The sequence below is a fragment of the Pseudorca crassidens genome, chromosome 13 (genome assembly GCF_039906515.1).
Source record: "Pseudorca crassidens isolate mPseCra1 chromosome 13, mPseCra1.hap1, whole genome shotgun sequence".
In the NCBI taxonomy this organism is placed as follows: Eukaryota; Metazoa; Chordata; class Mammalia; order Artiodactyla; family Delphinidae; genus Pseudorca; species Pseudorca crassidens.
Window position 1 is genome coordinate 49,968,442 of NC_090308.1, and position 18,043 is coordinate 49,986,484.

Genomic DNA, 18,043 nt, shown 5'->3' on the forward strand with positions numbered 1-18,043 from the left:
AACAAAACAAAACACCTGCAACCAAGTGGGCAGTAGCTCTTCTGGGTGGTATGTTTCACCTCCAGGCTTGGTCTCGCTTCTCTGGGAGGAAAGCTCCTGGAGAAGAACAGCCCAGTTTCTCTGGGTTTTCACTGAACTTAGTTGGCAGATCTTAAAGATACAGTGACCATATTTTCTGAACCCCAAATTGTGTCACGTTAGCCAGTGACGGCGGGGGTGGGGGCAGTAAACCACCAGCTCTTGGGGAGGTGGGGTCCATGGCCAGACCACTGCCAGCATCCTGCCATTCGCTGTGTGGCAAACTTTCTGCTCCCAAGAAGTCCTAGGAGAACTGGAGCAGCTTTTTATTTCTCTGTGTGGCCACGGTGGCCTGGCAGTGGAGAGGGAAGATCAGATTTCCAGGCTCCCTCCCAACAGGAAGAGGCTCCACGCTGAGGAAGCAGAAACGGGGCAGGGCGAGGCTCCCCCCTCAGCACAGAGTGGATATGACAGCCTCCCTAAGGAAAGAAAGCGGAGGCCAGACAGCTAGGATTTCTCAGGCAATCCTTTAAAGATATTAATGGAACACCCTGGGTACCATATATGAACCTCCCCAATCCGTCTGTGGCAGAAGGTCCTTTTTATTAGTGAAAATATAGCCCCTGTCCTGGGTATCCCTAAATTGGCAGGCAGGACTTCTAGGGGACATCAAAGGTTTCACACAACAGGCAATTGCTATACCTTTGTAATGAAAAGAAACCTAACTGATTCTAGTTTATTGAGGAAAGTAATTGCTCTTTGTGCCAACAATGTTAAGACTGGCTTGGTGCTTTCCTTAATTCTGCATTAACCTCTGGAACCATTTTAAGTAACAATAAACATTAAGTAACTTTTTAAAAAGTTGACAAAGGACATTAGGTCATATCAGAGATAGTCCTTACAAGAGCTCTGTGGGGTAGGTTTTCATTTTAGCCCCATTTTACAGACAAGCAAACTGAGACTCGGAGAAATGGAGTGGCTTGACTCAATGACACACAGCCATAAAAATGGCAGCCTTCTGCTACAGATTCATAGGTCCTCTGCTGTACCACAAAAACATTACTTAACTTGGGGTGGGCTGCAGGGGAGGCTTTTTAAATCCACATCTCCCCTCGGAGCAGAGCCCCAGGGACAGTGATCTTGGAGTGGGTGGCTGGCTCACATTCAACTGTGATGATGAACCAGTTCTAGAAATCAAACATAAAAGCAAGTCTCCTGCAGGGCTTTTAACATGAACCAGCATCTGGATTTAGTCTGAACTCTGCCCTATCAGCATGGAGCCTATGTTTTTATCCCCCAAAGACAGGTGGAACAGACCACGTGATAACGGAACAGAACATCTGAAAAAGCAGGGTTGTCCCAGAAAACCAAGCATGCAAGGTTGCCACTGCCCCATGGGTCCTTTGCTCCACCCCTGCATGGAAAGCAGTCTTTTCCCCTGGGACAATGGTCACCACCACCACCACCACCACCACCACCACCACTGCACCACATCCCCAGCCAGGCCATGCACACCTTGAGGGTGAGACCCTATTTTATCTTCCTCTATCCCCTGTGCCCAGCACACTGCAGGTACTCAATAAACAAATTTTGTTTAATAAATTCAGACTTTTCCTGAGCACTTCTACCAACGTGGGACCTACCATTTTGCCAGGCAGCTAGCTCATCCAAGAGTAGAACCCACCCTGTGGCTGAGAAAGGCTTGATGTATGACAAGGTCGTACAAAAAGCTCCAGTAAGAATCAAGAGGAAAAAGGGCAAAGAATCCCTAGTTCTTAAGAGGTTGCTGACCTCTTTCAGGATTTCTTTAGGGAGTTCCTTAGGACACTGGTCCTATGGTTTCCGGGAGAAGAAGGATTTGATTCGAGATGTCAGATAAACTTAGGAGACACTGCAATCCGATCCTAGAAGGTTCATAACATACGTTAACTTCTAAGGCTCTGAGAAGTCCTGCAGGAAACAACCCTATTTAACTTTATTTAACATGGCGTTCCTCAGACATTTGACCACAGAATCTATTTTCCACTTAATACCCATGAATATCCTGAGGATTGAGTATTCTGTGAAATACTTTGAGAAACACCGACCCACGGGACCGCTAAATATCTGAAGTGCCTGTCACTAGTTCACAATACAAAATTTTACTTCATTTTAGATTTTAAAATTTTAAACTTCAAAATAATTTGGAGGATGGGGGAAAGCAGTATTTTCAAATTAAATGAACATACCAACAAAACCAGGGTGAAGTCTCTTGCAAGGTGGGGAATCTCCATCTTGGAATGAAAATCCAGCATTAAGACACGTGTCTCCAAGTTGGGAAGAGAAAGCAGTGAACAAACATCCTTCTACCTGCCCCAGGGCCATGGGGGACCTCTGACAGGCCAACCTCTCTGGCCATGGCACAGAGGCAGGTCCCAACAAGCCCCCTTCTCCCATCTCTATACAGAAAGGTATGCCTATGAGAAGCAGGCCCCTGGGGGAAGACTCTACTTACAGAAAACATTATTTATAAGATGAATATTGAGCATTATGAACACTCTGAAAAGAAGCATTTAACGGGAGCTTAAAGTGTACATGAAGTTCCAGTAGTAATTCTGGTGATTTTCATTCCACTTATTTATGTTCCACACGAGCTCTGTGGCCAAAAGAGACCTGCCAGAAAGCCATCTATAAATGCTACTGCATGAAGAGCAGCAGTCACTCAGGCTCTGTCCCCATGCTTAGCAGGCTGGCCAGTGGTGAGCAAAGGCGCATTAAAAACCCGACAGACCCAGGAAGAGCAGCCTTAGTGCTGGACGTCACTGCTTTCCAGGGAAACGGGTGTACGTAAGGAGTGTACCAGCCTCTGCACAGAAAACGTCTTTTCAGGGCTCTTGTCAATTTTCTTTCACTGTTGTCAACACTAGGAACATCCAGACAGCCATTCTCTCCATGAATGACAGTTCAGACTTTGGGTTTTTTAAAAAGTAAGAATAAAGATCCCTGCAGGTACAGAATTCTTGAGGCTAGCACACTATAACCAAAGACTAGACAACAGTTCACAAGTGCAAGTAACAGAGTACGTTCTCCACGCAGTACGTACTGCACGTTATATTCCCTAATGGAAATATCTATCAGTACATCAAGAAAAAACATCACATGAGTAGCCTATGATATTGTCTGTATTTGGTTAGAATCAGTCCTATCCCCCAACATGAATATTTAAAGACATAATGGAATCACAGCATTTAAACATCAGTCCAACAAGTATCAAAGATTTGTTACCTTTGGGAAGTAGCCTAAATTTAAATTCTCAACGGCTTCCAACACCAGGACCTGCTGTTGCCACACTAGTATACCACTGTTCCTTTACAGTTCCATATCATCGCATATCCCTTACGGTGGCAATTTCACAGACAGAATGTTAGGTTTCAGGTTTAAAAGTATACATACTATGCACCCTTAAAATTCTATGACTTTGCTAAAAAAATACAACAACTAGTGAATATAATAAAAAAGAAGCAGACTCACAGCTAGCGGTTACCAGTGGGGAGAAGGAAGAGGGGAAGGGCCAGATGGAGGTAGGGCATTGAGAGTTACAAACTATTAGGTATAAAATAAGCTACAAGGATATGTTGAACAACACAGGGAATAAAGCCAGTATTTTATAATAACTATAAGTGGAGTATAACCTTTAAAAACTGTGAATCACTATATTGTATGGCAACTACAATTCAATTTAAAAAACTAAATAAATCTTATTGGTTAAACAAACAAAAAAACCCAAAAACAAACAAAAAAAACAACTCTACGATTCTGTCCTCTTTTGACAGATGAGAAACCTACTATTCTAAGAGATTCATCAGTGACATGGCCAGTGGCACAGACAGGAAGAGAACTACCTCTCTCCTCTCCACCTGGAGTTTTCCTAGTTAGTATTTTCCAATCCTTATCATAAAGTTGTTTAAAACGCAACTAAGTATGGGGCTGCTCCCTAATGGGGTCTCCAAATGCCAAAAGATGAAGATGAACGAAAAAGCATGTGAACTTAGGCACCTTCTGACATCAAAACTACAGTGAAACTGACGTTGCTTTCCTGCAAGAACAGACACATGTCAATCTCAGGAGGGCTTACCGGAGGCACAGCCCTGAAACCACCACACTTGCTCACAGCCATGCCTGCTGCCAATCTGTACACATGCACACCAAGCTTCCCCAGTGCCTGAGAGAAGCAAGTGCCCGTCATACCCCAGTAGCTGGCACTCACAAAGAGGTACAATTATTCTTTCCTTTTCCAGATAGACCTGTAGGTCAAAGGATTTCACACGTGATCTATAAAATGAATGACATGTGTGAAACACCCACCCCTCCAGAGAAGCATCTCACCACAGCTCTCCAGCAAGACTGTCTGTCAACTGGACAGAACTGCTCCGGCGCCCACTCGGGGTCACATGACCTTCAGTTAGCAAGGCAGGAAGTGAGTCTAGAGAATACCACAACTACTGGCTTGAAAAAAAAAAAAAAGTCAAACCAAGAAAGTCATTATAGAACAAATCTTGGGAAGCTGAGGTGCTTAATTTGGGAGAAGTGAATTCTGAGACTGTGACCCAAGTCCTGTTTTGTGAATTCAGGAGAATCTTCAATAAAGCGATAGCCACAAGTTTACTGTAAAAGTAAGAATATACATTAGGCCACACATGCTCCTGGCTATATAGTGGAGCAATTTATTCCAAAGCAAAATGGAAATCCTAGAGCCAGAAACCAGACTCCCTCAAAGCCCTTCACAGTCTTCAGGATGTTTCTTTCTCTTGCTCTGGTCATACTGAGCTGGTTTACTTTCAGGAAAATTTGGTGACTTTTCATATTTTTTACTCAAGAAATATCTCCTCAAAAACACTTCACCCAAAATATTTTGAGAAAAAGGTGACTAAATGACCCTAATATTCCAAAAGGGTATAATAATAAAATGCATACTCTTAAAAGTAGTTACTTATTATCAAAATAATAATTCACTAAATATATTTTTTTAAACATAAGTATTTAAATCTCCCTTAAAAATATATATATATTTTTTTTTGCGGTACGCGGGCCTCTCACTGTTGCGGCCTCTCCCATTGCGGAGCGCAGGTTCCGGACGCGCAGGCTCAGCGGCCATGGCTCGCGGGCCCAGCCGCTCCGCGGCATGTGGGATCTTCCTGGACCGGGGCACGAACCCGTGTCCCCTGCATCGGACTCTCAACCACTGCGCCACCAGGGAAGCCCTCCCTTAAAATATTTTTATACCACCTTTTAGAATTACACACACACACACAAGAAAAGTCTGCTACTGAATTAAAAGGAAAACCTACACTTGAAAAATAAGACAAAAATTGATGGCACATTTTCTTCTCAATGAACTAGAAAGTGGATTCCTTACAACCAAACCAAAATTAAAACCTACTGTGTCTTCAGAAGCCACAATCATATTCCTCTTCTTAAAGGAAGACAAACTGTTCTTCTAAAAGCCAAATATCTAAATTTCTCAAGGCAAGTCTCCACCAGTCCGAGTTCTGGCAGTACGGAAGTGTGTCACCCTTCTTAGCTTCTGCTGCAGTCTTTTTACCGTCTCAAGGGCTATTAAATGACTCGAAACAGATGTCTGAGTGCCATTAGGGACCTGCTTCTGCCTGGGAAAGCGGAGAAGCTGAGCATCACAACACTCTCGACATTCCACTTTCGACAACTACCCATGAACGGGATGAGCTCATCACAGGAGACCCTTATAATTCCTTCACCAGGGCAGAGGGTTAAACAAGGCTCAGCTTTTTATGGCTTTGAATCCCATTTCTCTTTCACACCACTTAATAAAGAAGAGTGTAAGTAGCTTGCTGATATTAAAAAAAAAAAAAAAAACGGAACTGGGGCATAAAAAGAGCCCCTGAACATGGGAGGGTCTGGGGGTACAAATGTGTTATAGCAGAAGACCCCAGTGCTCATCTTACTACTTGAAGATTGAGAGTTCTGGGGCAAGCTTGTATGTTACCTACTGATTCTGGCTCCGGTTCAGAGCACTTCTCATTTTTACCATCTAGAGATAATTAGGAAGAACGATTATGGTTCAAGCCATTCCAGAAATAGGGATTCTGGGTCCAGCTGTGTGACCCTGGGCAGACCACTTAACCTCTCTGGGCTCCCTGCTTACTCATGTGTTAGTCGGTATGTGTACCTAATAACACCGCACATACTTCAGCCCACTGCCGTTTTACAAAGCACGTTCACACACTTCAGTGCATTTGATTCTTGCAATAACCCTGTGGAGTAACAGGGGCTATTATCCTCATTTTATAAAACTGGAAATTGAGGTTCAAAGGCTAAGTGACACACTCCCAATAGCAACCAGAAAGCAGTAGAAGTGGAACGGAACTTCCAATTCCTCAACTTCCGATTCCAGTCAAATGCTTCTCTTTTCTTGCCACATCATGTTGCATGATCTCTCTGGTTCCAACGGAATTAAAATGCCACAATTTAAAAAATCTGTCGCCATTCACAACTCTTGTCACCGTTTGGAACCGGACACCATTTATACACTGGGAAAAAGAAGCACATGAGTAAGTGCTCTCTCACATTAAAAACTTCTGTTTTCTATTTAATTCTTTTTGCTCTTTTAAATGTTTAGATGCTGAGTGCTAATAAAGATTGCTTAGTACTAATGGTGAAGAATCTAACAGATCTTGCTTCTTGGAAATACTCCTGTATGAAAGAGTCCAGAAAGCATAGTCTACTGTCAAATTAGAAGCACCTAAAAATTGTTACTTTGCTGGATAAAAAAGATATAGAAACCGTAGCATCGAAGATGGACAATGGCAGTGCTGGACCTGAGAGCCTAAGAAAGCCCTTTGGCTGCGTCCTTAACCTTGATGTTTGTGTGGCCTAAGGTCCCCTTCCTCCCATCCCTTCTCTCCTCATCCATCCATCCAGTAGGGGGACCTGTGTCATAGGTCAGCGAGGGTGACTGGATACAAAGAAAAATGAAACCTCTGAATGTGTATTCTTTTTACTGGCAGTAAAACTCCTGAGCTGTCAGCAAACTGTGGGGAGGGGCACCTGACAGCCCTATTTGTTTTGCTGGTACCACTCAGAATGAACTGGCTGGGAGCCAGGTTACTGTGCACCACGTAAATGAAAGCCATTGTCCCCCACCGCCCCTGTTATTACTATGCCGTAGCCCTGGGCACTGACCTGCTCTGCCCACTTCCCCTTTCCTCAGTGAGCCTTCAGCCTGGCACCCAGCTCTGAGATGAGGCCTGCTTAGCACCAGTGAAGCTCCCCACATTCAAACCAACAACGTTCTGTGTGGAGATGAGTGAATCAAAGTTAAAATCCAACCCATCAGCATCCATGAGTTCGCTACGGATAATGGACTCCATGTCACATTCCAAGCTGCCATTGAACATGTCCAGGTCCAAGTCGCTGGGGAACTTCTCGTGGCCCATGACGGGAAGGTGTGCACTAGCTGAGTACAAGGAGGAGCCTGAGAGAGAGTCCGAGAGGGTTTGCATAGACTGGCTGACAGGAGACTGCTGCTGGTGTTTGGCTGACCCGAGGCTGCTGGAATCGCTCAAGCCCATGTTGCTGACGGAACTTGACAAGGCACGGCTGCCACCGAGAGCGCCCTGGGTTTGGTGCTGGTGGTGGAGCAAGTTCTGATTGACCAAACTCCCCTGGTTAGGCTGGGCGGCAAAGGACATCATTGGATCGCTGCGAAGCATCACGCTCCGGCGGGAGTTCTGGGCGGACACAGCGGTGCTGGCCTGAGACATCAAGGGGTCCGACTGGGTCATCATGACATCGCTGTGGCTGAGTGAGTCCGACGTGAGCAGGTCCTGGAGTGTCTGGTTGCCGTAGTGCGACATGGAAGAGAAGGTGGCTGGCTTGTTCTCTTGGATGGTCTGCATGGGAGACTGACGCAGGGAGTTCAGAGACGAGGGGCCAAACACCGTGCTGCTGAAGGAGCTGGTGGGGGAGCCCAGGCCGGAGCCCTTGGTGGTGTATGGGAAGCTGGAGCTGCGCTGCATGAGCCCTCCGGGGGGCGACGGCTGGGACGCAGGGAGCGCGATGTTGTCCAGCAGGTCGTCCATGAGGTTGTCGGCCAGCCCGTCGTTCAGATTCATGGTGCCCGCCATGTCGGTCAGCCGGGGCAGCTCCACGGTGCACGGCTTGCTGACGGAGGGGGACAGGCTGGCCGAGCTGCTGTAGAGCATGGGGGAGAGTGGCGCGTCATCATCCTGAACGTCGTCCAACTCCGTGCTAGCCAGGATAGGGGACAGGCGGCCACTGACCGTGCTGGCATTGGAATTGGTGCGTGAGCGGAAGTCGGTCCACGCATCCAGCTCATCACTGCTGCGAGACGTGGGGCTGCCGGGCCACTTGGAGAGCTGGGAGGGACTGTCGTCGGCTGACTCGGTGGCGGTCTGCAGGGCTGCCTTCTTCTTGGCTGCACGGCCCCGGCTCTTGGTGTACTTGTTGCTGTTGTCCATGGAGACGGCCCGCCGCCGGGGCGCCTTCCCGCTCTTCCCCCCGTCGGGGTTGATGATCCACCATGAGCTCTTGCCGGTCCCCTCATTCTGAACCCGCATGAACCGGCTGTGCAGCGACAGGTTGTGCCGGATGGAGTTCTGCAGAGAGAGAAGGGACAGTGCAGATGAGCCAGAATGGTCCAAACTGAGCACTCAGAAGAAACAGTTGCTAATCAGACTCATTTTTTAAAGCAACCTCAGAGGCTAAGGGAAAAAAAAAAAGGCTTTGCATGACCCTCCTTGGCTTGGTATTAAATAACAGTATTGAAAATGGCAAGCTCCGTATTTAGAGGGTGGGAGACGGTTTCATATCCAGGAAATGCGGGGATGTAGGAGCTCACTGGCATTGTTCTTCTTAAATTCCCAAGTTTTATTGTCCTTTCTGTAACTGTACTTCCTATACTGAAGTTCACACTTATAATGTATTACCACACCATTTCTCCCTGCGCTTTGCAATAAACCTCCCTGGCTCTCTAGGGATAATTAATCACTTAGGGGGCTATTTTATTCTATTTTGGTCCCCTCCTCCTCTAGTACAGAGGCAGCATCTACCTTTTCTTAACCACTTCTATGAACCCAGAACTGGTGTGAATTGTTACCGATCCTTTCTACGACTCCATCTCCTCCTGCCACAATTTCACACCTGTCTCACAAGCATAAGAAAAAAATGGTAAAGTAGGATTTGCTGAGTCGACAGAAGTAGGCAAGTTTCCCATTCAAAAAAATTCCAAATAATTTATACAGACACTCCCTCCTCAAGGCAATGTGGTCTGAGCACACTTCCTTCCTTCCGAAGAGTACAGTATAGAAAGAGGCGGTGGGGGAGAGTAACTTTACTGTGAAGAAACCTGACATCTCAGCCAGGTGATCAACATCAACATCAACAGGGCAAAGTCAGGTTGATAACAGGCACTCGCTCTAATGTGATGAAAACAGCACCTTCCTCAGTGGTCTTCCTTCCAAAACCCATCATGCCAGTCTAATCATGAGAAAAACTGCAGACAAATCCCAGATAAGGAACATTTTAAAATGCCCGTCCAGTAGGTCCACAGGGAGCCTAAGGAAGCATGATGACTACATATAATGTGGTATCCTGGATGGGAAGCTGGAACAGAAAACGGATATTAGGCAAAAGCTAAGGAAATCTGAATAAAGCACAGATCTTAGTTAATAATAATAACGTATCGATATTGGTTTATTAGTTGTGACAAATGTACCAAACTAAGATTGGATGTTATCAACAGGGGAGACTTGACGTAGATACCCAACATCAAGAACTCTCTGTACTAGGTTTGTAGCTTTTCTGTACATCTAAAACGATTCTATACTGAAAGGTTTATTTAAAAAAAGAAAAGAAAAAGGGCAAAATACCCTCGAAAACCTCACAACTGCACCCATCTTGCAAGAATCCTCCTGGCTTGGTAGACAAGCCCAGTTAACAGGGATGACCCAGATCCAGTCCTATCTCTGCCACCGACCAACCATGTGACCTGAGCAAATCGTTTAATCTGTCTGCAACAACTTCAGTTCTTCTTCACTACAGCCATAACATCCAGACCGTCCCTCCCTGACAGGGATGACGTAAGGATGATATATGATAACATACTTCCGGAGCCAGTCACGCTACCAAGTCAGGGTACTCTTACTGCTATTATAAAGCACAGGGTCATCGCCTGGGGAGGGCTCATTCTAATCTGAAAATGCCTCATGTGCAGTAAAAGAGAGGAGTTGATGGTATGTGCCACACCTGGAATAGCACCTGCAGGCCAGATGAGTTTTTATTTGCAAGTTAAAAAGACAGAAGATATTGCCTGCTGCTGTCTATTAAATACAAACCATTCTAAAAGCTACCGTAGTTTAAAAAAAAAATTGGCAATCACCAACTGTATTTATGTAGAAGATACAAATACATGTGTTCTACCAGAATGTTTTTAAAACACAGAAAGTGAGCAGGATTTCACCATACGTAAATAACCCAAAATACTCAGAGTGTTTCCCGTGTACATGTTCCCATGCAAGGATGCCCAGCAGCTCTGGCTGGGCAATGAGCATCAGCAACCATGGGTCATAAATTCGGCATTTCTACGACAGCCACAAAGACGCGTTTGAGAGTAGAAAACAGGCAACGTGCTGAGTATCTGGTGAGACAAATGTTGCCCATGAGACTATATATCCTGCTTCCCTTTTACTCTTATGGTTTTTAAAAGAATAATGGCATCTCTATGAATGGTTCAGAAATCACATTTCTTTAAAAAGTAAAACACCTTCTCAATAAAGATATGAAGCATGCTCTTAAAACTCACTCTGCAGGGTTCAACAAGCAGGCAAGTGCGAGGTGGTTCTATTACTGAGTACTCAGACAACTAGCTATATTAACTAAAAACTTAAACTCAAGCTTCTCATTGAAAAAACAGGGTGGTCCTGAAGCTCTGTGGGGGCAATGTAGACGCTAGCCGAATTACCCCTCCCCTGGCCAGCCCCCTTTGCTCTAGATTTTGGAAAGAGTTCATACCAACACCCAGAATTAACAATGACCAATCGTAAGTACCCAGTTATCCACCCCCCCTTTAAAAAGCATTTGGAGATTTTTTTTTAATGCATTTTTAGTCTCACAATTCCAAACCAAGTAAGAAAGAAAATGAAACACTTTAGAGACCTCCAAAATGTTCTCTATGGATTTTCTAATGGTCATCTATTTCTACGACTCTAAACCCCAACAATGTATGTGTGTAATTTTATAAAATTACAAGCTACCGTTGGTTAGGAATTTGGAGAGGGAAATTAAGCTTCTGTAGGGGTTTGTGGTAAAGGGGCTGGAATACCCACAAGGGGACCAGAACCACAGCCTGTCAGGGCCCAGGTCCCTAATTGCAAGAGGGAAGAGTGAGAGCCTGCCTGACTACAGCACCATCAGTTACCGGGCCAGAGGTTTTAGATTCCTCGACTCTAATCCTCCTAGTAAACCTGCAAAGTTGGTGCCCTCATCATATATATGAAGGCTCAGACTGAGAGAAATTAAATAACTTACAGAAGGTCACACAGCTAGTGTCTACAAGAACCAAAACAAACTTGTTTTCCCAACTCCACTCCAATGCTTCCTCTGCAACCTTTCCCAGGTCTGTCACCAAATTAGACAGAAGTCATCGTGCTATCTGTGCTGACATCTAAAAAAAGAAACTTTTAAGAAAGAAGAAGGATACAAAGGCACTATGACTATAATTTTGTTTGTGAAATAGTTAAGGGTAATAATTTGGTAGGTCTTTCCTAAAAATGTTTTTAAAAGAAAGTCTTTAGAAGAGCAAGCCTGAAAGTAAAGGCTCATCCTATAGCCCGCATTTGTGTTTCTTTACTAAGGTGGCCATCGTAGCATTCATCCTAAAGAGAGGACAGTGGTTACCATACAAACCAATATAAACTACCCTTAGATTCTGAAACAAAACCCAACTTATTAAATGGGTGATTAGCTTCAGTGTCCAATCTTCGCTCAATTCTTGTTTTAGAGGTTACTCGTGGCAGAATACATCTCCCTAAGGCATATTACCTACAACCCAACACTCCGACAGGTTTTTCCAGTTCCATTACTAAGACCACGCAAACAAAAACCTGTGTCACCACCATCCTCACAGTCCCCAGCCTTCCGTTTATAAAATCCATAATCTGAAGGGGACGGGGGGCATTGACAAAGGGCATTCAGTGTGGCCTCTCCGTCTATTTCTAGCTCAAATGCCCCTCACCCTAATATGGTCAGATACCAGAAATGTATTCTGCCTTTTTGCCTCATAGGTCACGATTCTAATTACCAGGTTCTCTAACTAAATTTCGGTGAAACAGGAGAAGGTGAATAAATGCCAGAGAAAATATCAGAACCACAACGTTTCCCCAGCACCTTCCCTGATAACGGAAGTTAATGGTGATATGATTTCTGTTAAGATTTCAAACCGCCCCTCCCTCACCTCAATCCCAGGAATGAAGACATGGAATTTATAAAACGAGACAAGCCAATTATAAAATCTTATGATCTGTAGTTTAAGTTCTCTAAAGACCTCTCCACTGGAGGCTCTAAATTAGTTTCCAATGTACTGTGTGCATTTTAAACTATAAAACTACCATCAAAAATATTCTATGGTTTTCCACTAATTCATCTGTCATACCAAATAGTCTAAGTTTGTAAGATGTAACATTAGTTTGGGGGTTGAGAGCTGACAGTAAAGGAGGAATGGTTTGATAGGACTAGAGTGATTTTTCTAATCACATCTAAATACACATTTTGAAATACATTGTGAGGCAGACCATTGTTAATTGGCCGGGTGTGCTTTCCTTAAGGCTAAGGTGATAAGGTAAATATAACCAACCAAGACTCCCATTGCTAGAGCTCAGGCCATTCTGTCATCACATTTGGTTACCAAAGGAGTCAATAAATTACTCTAACCCCAACCCAAAACCCTGTAAATAGTTCTGGTTATTTAAATCCACTACTAAGAAATCCAGAGATTGATGAATTACAGCAAACCAAACATCTCTAGGAAGAAACTTTTGTCAGAGACAAATATGCCAGTTTTTTTCCAACTTGGGCCCAAAGATGTAGAAAACCCCGCAAGCAACTGTAACACAATGTCTCTGAAGAGAGAGCAGAGATAAAAATGAGACGAAGAGTATTCTTATGTCAATCTTCTCTTTAACAAAAAGATTTACACTGAAGCAAGGCCTGCACTGGGGCAGTAAACACTTTAGGTGTAATTAGTAACAGAGCTGTCAAACCTGTCCTGTGTGACTGCAGCTGCCATCAGTGGCCTAATCCTTCGAGGAGGGATGTGCAGGTACGTGAAGGAGGCCGCCTGATGGAACTCACATTTCACAGCTGGGCTGACTGCGGCCGTGTGGGTCAGAGCCTGGAGATCCCTTTGCTTGGCTCTCCTTGAAGAAATCAGCATAAAAGATGACTGTCTTCATCAGAATCCGGTAATTCTTTTTCTTGCTATAATGAAGACAGTCTCCTAATGCAAGATACCTTTATCCCTAATGCTAAAGTGCACAGTCACTACAGTTATGCCAACTGGTTGTGAAGACAGATGGACCCCAAACAGATTAGATTAGATTAAGTGTCAGAGGGAAGCTGCCTGAAATGAATAAGTATTCCACCAATATTTACGAAGTGGCTAATTCACACATGCAATTTAATGTGGCCAGTGGAGGGAGGCAGCCTTCAATGTCAGCCAGGTCGGAGCTGGAGTCGTGGCCCTGGCATGTGTCCTGTGACCCTGGGCAATTGACTTAACCTCAGTTGCCCCTTTCATAAAACGGGGATAAAACACCCTCTCTGTCTAACTCTAGGATCTTTGGGAAGATTAAATGAAAGTACGCATGCAAATTACTCATCGAGTGCCAAGCACAAAAGAGGCTCTCAACTGTCAGATCCCACGTACGGAAGCAGTGACATCACAAATGTTCACTTACTGTTTTCCGTACATCATATACTTGAAGCCAGAAGGGGAGAGGGTGGGCTCCTTCCAGGAAGAGATTTCAAACTCTTAAAAGTATTTCAAAGGTGCTGTGCCACTCAAGAGTAGCTGGTAATTTCCCAACTGTTGCTACCCTATGTCCGCTCCAGCCCCTTCCAACCCATGTTTACCTTGTAAAGACTGCCCACTAACCCAGACACCAGCTGCATGTGCTTCCCCTGGAACACAGAGAGGGTTTTGTCTGGAAGCAACATGTGGTATCTATTTATCTTTCTCAGCAACAGGCAACAAGGAATCCACTGACTTTAAAAATAAAAAGGGAGTTGTGTAATTTAACTCTTAAAGGCCTCCACCTTTCCCTCTCTCTCGCTCTTTTTGCTGTCTCAAAATGAATTATGGTTGTCAACTCCCAAGCCAGACCCACTGCTTCCCACCAAGCAGATTGCAGGCATTGCCCTGGTCCTCACGAGGGATTTCAGTGGGGACGGCCTATCAGGCACTGCTTCTAAATCCAGAACTCATCTACCTTGCACACAGGACCAGCATTTCAAGTAGGTCTCCTTGCTTTGACTTGTTGGCACCGACAGTTCAAAATGAGGCTGCCAAAGGCCTGAATCCTAATATATGCAACTGCTGAACAGGAGACGATAAAGGTCACGTGAAGAGCCCAGTGGAATCCGTGAGTCCTGGGGAGACCCAGGGGACCGTGTGCCACAGCAGAACAACACAGAGACACAGCTTCAGGAGAGGGCCTGGGAAGATGCCTCTGATTTATAACGACAGGCTCTTTCAAAGGCAGTTCTCTGGATGATGCCCTGATTTCTCTTACGCATCAGTTTTCCGTCCTGGCTGCCTCTTCGAATCACCTGGGGAGACTTTAAGTACTCACTCATAGAGACTGGTGTGGGTAAGGCCCGGGGAGGTACATCTTTAAAGCTCCCCAGATTATTCTAATGTGCAATTAGAGCTGAGAATCACTGGAATTTCCCCCTTACATTTCTACCGGCTGAGACTCTAAGATAATGATTCCCAGTCTTCCCAGGTCTGGTGCACAGCAGATGTTCTTTAAGTCCAAGTTTCCACCATTCAGAAGATAAGGATGAGAATCGGGCTCACAGATTTAAGCTGTGTTTATAGGTACAGAGTAAAATGGAGAGTTGGAGTAATTTATCAAATAACTGGGGTCCAGATACCTTTTTTCTTTAAAAAAAAAAAGGTAAGGGGAAGGGTCCTTGACCTTGCACTGCCTTGTAGATGGTCACCTGTTCTGCTCTGTGCCACTTCTCTACCCAGCATGGATAGACATGGACAGAAAAGAGGGTAAGTGGACTTTCCAAAAGTAGGAACTGATGATATAGGCTGAAGAAGGAATGGGCTGGGACCATAATTGATCCCTGTAATTTTCAGAATCTTCCCCAAATTAGCATGAAACCTCACATAATCTCTTTTATAACAGACTGTCCTTCAAACAAAATGCCAAAAAGATAGACTGCATAAAAATAACCACTGAAAAAGCCATACCCCAATCCTGAGGTACTTATTAGCTTCCATTGTTAAGAATACTTAATTAAGTATTACTTAATGAACTTCCCTGAGAAGTAAAGTACACATGCAGATCGCCTCAGTAACAATCACACAGTTTCTCCTTCCTCGACTGTACAAAACACTACATCACCGCACTCACTGCAAAGACCCTGGGTGGGGTAGGGGGAGGGAATACTGCAAAGGGCCAGGTAGTGCCACCATCCGAGGGAGGAGTGTGCAGGGCTGGTCCTTCTGACTAGACATTAGACATTTAGCTGGCTTATCCTCTTCCTCTACACTTTATCTACTCCGGGACTAACTTGTTCGAAAGCAAGTATGCAAAGTATGATAGCATAAAACAGACTTGTGAGTTACTATTTCCGACTATATGGAATCCCAGCTTCCCTGTCTTCAGACAGAGAAGAAAACTTACACATTCACATACAGGATTGCATAATCAACCCTGATGTGTAAGACAAGGTCCAGGCTAGCTCCAGTCTTACTTTTGTCTAAAACACTAAAAGTTCAAACCATTAAGGGACTTATTTAAAAATACGACGTCCTAAAATAAATAGTGTCGGGAATTTGCCTGAAGGATTAAATTTCCAGCTGGAAACAAGATTTCTGTTACATTTGCTGACAACTATCCTCTACCCGCAGAGGTCTCCTTGGAAAACTCACATTTGTTTCACGTTTTCATGCAGTAAGCAGCAGGTACTGGCCCCTCCTTTGGAGGAATAAAATAATAATAACCTGGTGATCAACAAAATGAACCCATTTCCTACCCAAGCCAAGATACGTGAAGCTTTCTTAGGGGAGGAAGGACTAGGCAGACAATTTTTTCTGTCCCCAATTGAAAAAGAAATCCTAGATGGGAAGAAAGTTCTCTTAAAGAGCTACCACACTATTACAGAGAGTTTTGTTGGGTTTTCCAGGGTGGGTTTTATTTTCATATTAACTTTTAAATTTTTTTCATTTAGCGATCTTTTCAAGCCCTTCCACAGCTGTTTCTGCTCTTGGAGGGCAAGAGGGAACATTCCATTCCTCCCAGCCAAACCTGCACTTCCGGCACACAGAGAACCCTGGCAGCCTTGCGCCCTCTGCCCACACCCACTCCCCGCAGCACCCTCCCCACCACCCGAACCCCCTGCTTCCAGACCCGTGTCCTCCTCCCCACCACCCGAGGAAGCAGCAACTAAGGTCATGTGCAATCAACAGAAAGACAGTCTCCAGAAAGCAGGTCAAAGCTGCAGCATTGGGCCACCCCTGCCCTCTTGCTCCAGGCTTGAACCCTGGTGTGACTGAATCCTTTCCCCTTCCCACAAGGAGCTCAGCAAACACACACCTTAAACTCCCCTTTAAGACCATGCAGGACTAGCCACACCAAATGGATGTGTCAAAGGGTTAAAACCATGAAGTTTCAGCACCTTCCTGAAACTGACTCTGCAAAGTAGAGCAAAGTGGAACAGAAATAGTTTTATTATTAACATACTTTTCACTTAGATTAAAAAAAAAATAAAGCTGCAAGTTTTTCCAGTTTGAAACTGTATTGTGGGTGGAAATGGAGAGAATAAAAGGGCACTGGGAATACACATCCAGAATTCAGGAATACATTAGAGTCTAATCACTTTCATGGCATTATATAAGTGATCGTCAGGGCAGGAAGTTCAGTGAAAAGTTAATACTGTGGAAAATGGAGAGGGCTGTGAAACCCATCTAGTAACAAGCAGCCTTAACTTTACAGTGAAAGAAACGGAAGACCAAAGAGATACAAGGCATACCTAAATTCAATCAGCTAGGAGGTGACAGCCAAGCTGAGACAACTCAGATCTCCTGGCCTTGACATGTTATAGTAATACCATCCAGAAACACCATTAGTCCCAGTGTCTGGATTACCATGACAACTGAAGTGGTGAAGTGCAGGGAGCACGGAGGATGGTAAGATCTACCATCCACTCACCCATCCATCCACCCATCCATCCACCCATCCATCCAACTTCAGTCTGCCTTGCTTTACAACTTGAGGAATAGAAGTCTGTCTCCTCTAACACATACTGAACTCTTTACAACCAGACGCCATGTCTTATTATAGCTTTATCACCTAGCATGGGGCTGGCACAGAGTAGGTGCTCAAAAATATTTCTCTAATCAATGAATTAATGGGAAGGGGGCAGCAGCCACTCAACAGGCCTGAATTATACTTTAAAATGAAATATTATAAAACATGACACCAGTGAATGATCCTCAACATGAAAAGATGGAAGCAAGCTTCCACTGTAAAATGTGAAAGAGCATCTAGGTTGTTCTAAAGTTGAGAAGTCTCAGCCTTAGGTATTAACTTCAATTATACAACTGAATTTCCAAAACCAAGATGATGCAGTCTAGTAAGTAGGCTTAAGGTTCTCTGTAATAATATTATACAGATGGGCAGAAGGATGGGAAGTGGGCTACTCGGGGGAGCAAGGGCTCGACAGAATGGTCTCAGGTCTGTCCAGGGTGTAGAGATGA

General features: G+C 44.6%; 1 protein-coding gene across 1 annotated transcript in view; it reads right to left on the bottom strand.

Moving 5' to 3' along the window:
• Positions 1-18,043, bottom strand: part of FOXO3 (forkhead box O3) — a 119,692-nt gene that overhangs the window by 12,081 nt on the left and 89,568 nt on the right. Inside the window, 5 exon segments of the mRNA XM_067702408.1 lie at positions 7,216-8,189; positions 8,191-8,240; positions 8,243-8,287; positions 8,290-8,381; positions 8,383-8,651. Coding sequence (XP_067558509.1) covers positions 7,251-8,189; positions 8,191-8,240; positions 8,243-8,287; positions 8,290-8,381; positions 8,383-8,651 — 1,395 coding nt within the window. The 3' untranslated portion in view covers positions 7,216-7,250.